The sequence below is a fragment of the Drosophila bipectinata genome, chromosome XR (genome assembly GCF_030179905.1).
Source record: "Drosophila bipectinata strain 14024-0381.07 chromosome XR, DbipHiC1v2, whole genome shotgun sequence".
NCBI classification, from domain to species: domain Eukaryota; kingdom Metazoa; phylum Arthropoda; class Insecta; order Diptera; family Drosophilidae; genus Drosophila; species Drosophila bipectinata.
The window spans coordinates 3,150,910-3,157,809 of NC_091735.1; the positions used below are offsets into that span (position 1 = coordinate 3,150,910).

Consider the following 6,900-nt stretch of genomic DNA (forward strand, 5'->3'; position numbering starts at 1 on the left):
TTTTAAAAATCCCTCGTTCACGGACTAGACAATACAATATACTAACTAAACTTTTTTGAATTTTGGATTTCGGATGAACCGTTTTCGAGAAATCCTGTCCACCGCAAGACACCATCGAAAAAAGACGATTCGGGAATTCGGCTATAACATTTTTGTTATGTAATATTTTTTTATGAAAAAATTTAATTAGGTACCCAGAAACATGTACTAAACAACGTCGGTAAAACATTTTTCATAAATATTTTTTATGGTGTCAAAAAAAAATCGATAAAATTCCATATTCTTGCGCGGTACAACTGTATATAACCCCTTAAATCCATTAAACCTATTTGCGAATTGAGCACGGAAGTTGTTTGATTCTAATTCTTGGACCTTTGCCAAAGCATTGGGCAAATCTGGTGGATTTAATGAGAAAAGAGTTTCTGAAAAAGATCCATTAAGTCCGGATATAAATACTCGTAGAGCATTTCCCCTTATTGAATTGTTTGTTTCTTTGGTAATTACACTGTCCTTTCCGTATGTCATTATGGTTTTTTTTATTAGTAAGGTCATTTTTTTATTGACTTCGTTGTAGTACTCAGTAATTGTCATTCGTCCTTGCCTGAGGATACTTAGTTCTGACTCGAGAACATGTATTGGTCGTTTGTCACTATATATGAAGTCCAATCGGGATAAGATTGCTTTAAAATTTAAAACTGTGCCATGATTGGTAAGAGCATCATGGGCAGCTCCCATAATTTAATTTCGTAAAATTGTTAGGGCGATAAAATATTGTTCACTTTCAATTTTATAGAGACTTATTACAGTTTCTGCAGCTTTCCTCCAACCTACATATTGTGTTGGTTCCCCTGTGAAATTTGGTAAGGATTTTACCACTTCAAGTGTTGTATCGAATTTTATAGCTGGGTCAATTGTTTGTATTTTATAATCTTCCTGTTGTGACTGCGCCGATAGAATACGGGAGTCACTGAATAGCAGAAGTCTGCTATGGGGACTTTGCTGTTGCCGTTTTATAAAAACACAGGGTTTGTTTCAAGTATGACTGAATTTAATTTGAATTGATTTTAGAGATCAAACAATGTTGGCAGTATAACAAAAATGTGTTTCAGTCGTAATAATTGGAAGAAGCTTAGAGATGTCCCGCTTTCCAAAGGGACCGGGGTCTCGAGATCGATAGACATCAAGCAGGTATCGATTGTAGGGTTGTGGTATGCACATGAACATTACGACAACGAAAATGACCGTACATGCCGCCCCGCAATGCTGGGTCCAGCATTAAGACATCCTTCTAATGGTAACTGAAAGAAACAGGTGAAATGTTTGCTGTGGTATGGATGTGAGATCAAATGCGTGTATCACTATTGTTCAAGATTAGCTTCCTCGACTTTAGCTTCCGTGTAATTCGGGATGGGTAATCTGCAGATCTTGGATACTGATCGCTTATATGTACCCGAACCTGTATAGATTGTTGCAACTCGTACCATCCCATCGGCTCCAGGGTGTAATTCTATAACACGACCTAGTTTCCAATCGGTTGGACCTGTCCTGTCGTCCTTGATAATAACTAGGTCATTGATCTGTAGGTTTTCTTCCTCTTCTCTCCATTTAGGGCGTGCCTGAAGGTGAGACAACCAATCTGAGCTCCACCTTTTCCAGAACTGGCGTAGGATCCGTTGTCCCTCCATGAACTGTGTGTTGAGCGACTTGTCCTTGTCACTGGGGGAGGAAGCGATTGCATGGAGTCTCCGATGAGAAAATGAGCTGGAGTCAATACTTGCAGATCGTTAATATCCGCGGTTAACGGGCATAATGGCCGAGAGCTAAGACAGGCCTCGATCTGGATAAGAACGGTTGATAATTGTTCATAAGTCATTGGGTATCCTTTGGAGGAACGATGACGATGAGACTTTTTTGCCTCCCAAAGTCCTCCGAAGTTTGGGCTGTGTGGGGGGTTAAAGTGCCACTGAATATAGCGCTTTGTGAGTTCTGGGACGACTGTCAGGTTGATTTCCTGCCGGAACTCGTTAGACCACAACTGTAGGGATTTATCTGCTGCTATAAAATTTGTGCCGCAGTCACTGTACATGTGCCGCACAAAACCGCGGCGTCCAATGAACCGTTGGAGAGCCCAGAGAAAATGTTGTGCTGTGAGTCCTGTCACCAGCTCCAAATGGATAGCTTTACTGGCGAGGCAAATGAATAATGCAATATAGGCCTTGTATGAGTGTGTCCTCTGAACCTTGGCCTTGAGGCCTTGACATCGATAGATCCTGTGTAATCCACACCTGTAGCTTCGAACGCTCTTTTCGGCGGATTAACACGATGGTATGGAAGATCACCCATTAATTGTCGAGAGGGTTTAGGGCGATGCTGAAAGCAATCCACACACTGTCGGAGAACTCTTTTTACCGCTTGTTTGCCATTAATGATCCAAAACTGCTGATGGATGATCGCACGGGTCAGTTGCACTCCCCCATGCATGGTGTTCAGATGGGCGTTTTTTATGACGAGGTCCGTAAAATGATGTGACTTCGGTAAAATGATGGGCGTGCGTTGTTGAGTGGTGAGCTGCAAAGCGTTTCGAAGTATGCCCCGCACTCTGAGGATCCTTTGGGCATCTATGAATGGCGACAGTTGGCTAAGCTTGTTAGATTTTGAGAGCGATTTGTTTGCTCGCAACTTGGACAGTTCGTGAGAGAATGCTTCCTGTTGGACAACGCGAACCAGAGTATACATTGCCTTGGAAAACTCCTTTACGTTAATTGGTCCGGAAAGCCGAGCCTCCCTTTTGCAGCGAGTATTATGGATAAAGCGATTAATGAATGCTGTGGAAAATACAAGTCGACTGTATGACGAAAATGACTCAACAAAGGAATCAGTGGATGCACAGGTGTGAGCGTGGATAACTTTTGCTGCCTGTTCCTCGCAGATTGTGCTCGGATCTGGAGAAGTAAGAGTTACCTTGGGCCAATGATCTTCGGGTTCCTGCAACCAGTCTGGGCCGCTCCACCAGAGCTTATCCTGCGTGAGCTGTAGTGGGGTTAAACCGCGCGTTGCACAATCCGCAGGGTTGTCCTGCGTAGGCACATGACCCCACTGTGAAGCAGAGCTGACCTCTTGGATGCTGCCAATTCGATTGGCTACAAAAGTCTTCCACCTGCATGGATCTCCATATATCCAGTGAAGCAAGATCATGGCGTCTGACCAGTAGTACACTGTGACCGGCATCTGAGGCACGTGAAGTTGCTGCTGGATCCATGTGGCGAGTTTGGTAGCTAGAACTGCTCCGGAAAGCTTCACTCGCGGTATGGTGAGAGGCTTTGTTGGTGTAACCCTAGTGCGAGCTGCGACTAAGTGTGTATTTATAATTCCAGCAGTGTCGAGTACTCGAAGGTAGGCACACGCTGCATACGCGAGGGACGACCCATCGGAGAACATGTGCAATTGAAGAGATATCACATTGCTGAAATCGCAACCGAACCAGCGTGGTATGCGAATGTGTTGAACTTCTGGAAGATGTTCGAGATATCGCTGCCAACGCGCTGCCAAAGACTCTGGTAGCATGTCGTCCCAATCGAGTGCCGGGTTTGGCTGCCAGTACAGTCCAAGCGTTTTAATGCTGTCTTTATTGTCCATTTCGAAGATTGAGTGGTTGCAGAGGTCTACTTTAGGAATATCGCTAAGCAACGCCGGGTGGTTCGCTGCCCATTTTCGAAGATGCATACCAGCCGAGCGGAGGGCTGCTATGACCTCGTTTCGCACTCGAATGGCACCGTCCGTGGTCTCATGGCCGCTTTGTACGTCATCAACATAAATCTCCCTTTTCAGTACCTTTTCTGCTAGCGGATAATTTTCTCGTTCGTCCTGAGCTATTTGGTGGATCACCCGAATCGCTGTGTATGGCGCTGATGCTGTTCCGAAGGTAACTGTGGTAAGACGGAACTCTTTTAACTCTCCGGTTTTGTCACGCCACCAAATGCGCTGGAATTGAGAGTCCTCTGGATGCATTTCGATACATCGGTACATCCTTTGGATGTTCGCCACGAAAACATAGCGATAACAACGCCAATTTAGTATCACTCCTCCCAAATCGTTCTGTAGAGCTGGGCCAGTACATAAAATGTCATTCAGTGGTTTCCCGTTGGAGCTCTTACAAGAGGCGTCGTAGACTACCCTGAGTTTAGTCGTCAGGCTGTCCTCCTTCAGGACTGCATGGTGTGGAATCGTGCTGCAGAAGACGCCGAGCTTCCCATTTGTGTTGATATGAGAGTGACTGTCTTCGCTTGTAGTAACTTCTTGTATTTGCTGCAAGTCAAAATATTCCTCGATTGCTTGGAGATATTGTTGATGAAGCTTATCGCGCTGCTGCAATTTTTGCTTTAGTGTGTAGAAACGATTTAAGGCTATATGTTTTGATCGGCCTAGAACTTGTGACGGGTCGAACAAGGTTTTCAGTGGTAAGCGAACCATGTATTTCCCGTTGGGCTGTCGAACATGGGTTTGACGAAAGTGTTCTTCACACCATCGTTCCTCTGTGGTGGGTTGGCGTTCAGACGGCACGCTATCTATTTCGAAGAACCTTTGCACCAGATGATCAAGCGTCGTGGTGTTACAACGGACAGTGATGGAGTGTGTCATGGATTCCCTCACTGGTCCAAAAACAATCCAACCAAGAAGAGTGTTTTGTGCGATTGGTTCCTCATGAGTTCCTCGTCGAATTTCTGGGAGCATCAATTGTGGAATAAGATCAACGCCCACAAGCACGTCAATACGACCGGAGCGGGCAAAATTGGGATCGGCGAGTTGCAATCCTTTAAGGTGTTGGAATGAGCGAGGGTCGACTTCCGATTTTGGAAGGTGCCCTGTAAGTGTACGGAGAATAAATGCAGTGGATACAAACGATGTGAACTGGGAACCTGAAATCGAGCTTAGGACAAAATTGGTACTATGTCGACAACGATTGTGAGAGGAGTCGCCGATCCCTGTTATTTCCGCAGATATAGGGGTGCGTGAGAGACCCAGCGTCTGTACTAAGCTTTCGGTGATAAGTGTTCCTTCCGAGCCATGGTCAATCAACGCTCTGACTAAAACAGATTGTCCCGTTTGGTCGTTGACAATTCGGATTAGGGCCGTGGCGAGAATCGTGGTGGATGGATTTTGATAGGTGGCAACTGCGCTGAGGAGTTGCGTCTCGTTCGAAGCAGTTAAGCAGGGGGCTAGGCTGTGCTGTTGAGACAAAACAGATGAGCGGGATGCTACGCTCTGTTGGGTGCCCTGCGCGCTATGGACACCGTTCGTTGGCTGTCGCGATAGGGCAGAGTTGGTAGGCTGGGTTGCTATGTTCGGAAAATGCAGAAGCGTATGGTGGCGTTGGCCGCACTGTAAGCAATTGCGAGTGCTGCCGCAGTGACTTAGCGCGTAGCCTGTGCTGAGACAATTGAGGCATGCTTTTATGCGATCGACGATCGTCTTACGAGCAAAGCAATCCTTCGCGAGAAAACTGGGGCATCTCCGGAGAACATGGTTTCTTTGGCAGAGAGTGCACTGGGGTGCTCCCATTTCCGTAGTCACATGAAAACTGTGGCGGTTAGTGGAATTGAAGTTGGATCGGTTAGGCGCACGTGGATGGGAAGATTGTCCTGGTGCTGAACGAGTTCCAAGTGGTTGATTTCGATTTTCGATTAGGTCGATGCTAACTAAGCGCTCCAGCAGGAAAGTCTCCAACATCGAAAAGGTTGGAATCACGGTGGAGCTCCCCAATGAGTGCTCCCACGCTTGCGTAGTGCTGCTTGGTAGTTTGGTTAACAGATGATGCACTAGCCAGTGATCGCAGGAATCAATGTTTATTTTTAAACGTCGAAGATCACTAATGCAAACATTAGCCAGGGTTAGCACGCGCCTGATACCTTCTGAAGCTTCCTTGGGAACCGACTCAAGCCCATACAGTGCCGCCATGGTGTGCATAAAATGGAGACGTGGATTGTTGTAGCGCTTGACGAGGAGATCCCAGGCTACCGTATACCCAGAATCCGTTAATGCCATGTGACTGACATCCTGGTCCCGTCCTTCGGGCAAGGCCTGCTTGAGAAAGTGAAACTTCTGGATGTTAGAGAGAGTGTTGTTGTCATGGATGAGCTGTAGGAAACCATCGTAAAACGAGGGCCAATCCGTAAAGTTTCCCGAAAAGCGTGGAACTGTAAGCTTCGGAAGCGGAATGTTGGATGATAAAATTGGAGTGACGGACTCGATTGGTGGGAACCTTGGGTTATCACTGAGAACTTGTTGTCGTATTCTTCCGAGATGTTGCAGACGATGTGCTGGTGCTCTTCAACAAACCGCTCGTATAGGTTGTCTGAGAAATATACATGTTGACTGGGACACAGCTGTTTGACCAATTGTTGGTGATTCGCATCAAACAGGGTTGATAAATCCTTTAACGTGCTAAGTCGCAGAAGAAAATAATGTTTGGATTTCGATCGCGCAGCGATCCCTTGCTCTTCGGTCCGTTATTCGTAGAAAGCGTGGTTCCACGTGGCATAGGTTAATAGCCGTTTGTTTCAGATTAATTTGAGCCCAATTGTTTGTTCCAAATCAATTCAAATTCCATTCATTGGCACATTTAACAACAGGTTCCCCTCATGGGCCACCAAAAATGTTGTGACTGCGCCGATAAAATACGGGAGTCAATGATTAGCAGAAGTCTGCTATGGGGACTTTGCTGTTGCCGTTTTATAAAAACACAGGGTTTGTTTCAAGTATGTCACTTAATTTAATTTGAATTGATTTTAGAGATCAAACAATGTTGGCAGTATAACAAAATGTGTTTTAGTCGTAATAATTGGAAGAAGCTTAGAGATGTCCCGCTTTCCAAAGGGACCGGGGTCTCGAGATCGATAGACA

General features: G+C 45.7%; 1 protein-coding gene across 1 annotated transcript; it reads right to left on the reverse strand.

Annotated features, from left to right (window-relative positions):
* Positions 1-1,564: 1,564 nt before the first annotated feature.
* LOC138927792 (uncharacterized) lies at positions 1,565-6,538 on the reverse strand. Its single transcript, XM_070283112.1, has 4 exons — positions 6,439-6,538; positions 6,273-6,352; positions 2,240-6,201; positions 1,565-2,183 (listed from the first exon to the last, which is right to left on the reverse strand). Exons 1-4 carry the CDS (start codon positions 6,536-6,538, stop codon positions 1,565-1,567), a joined length of 4,761 nt encoding a protein of 1,586 aa, XP_070139213.1.
* Positions 6,539-6,900: the final 362 nt, after the last annotated feature.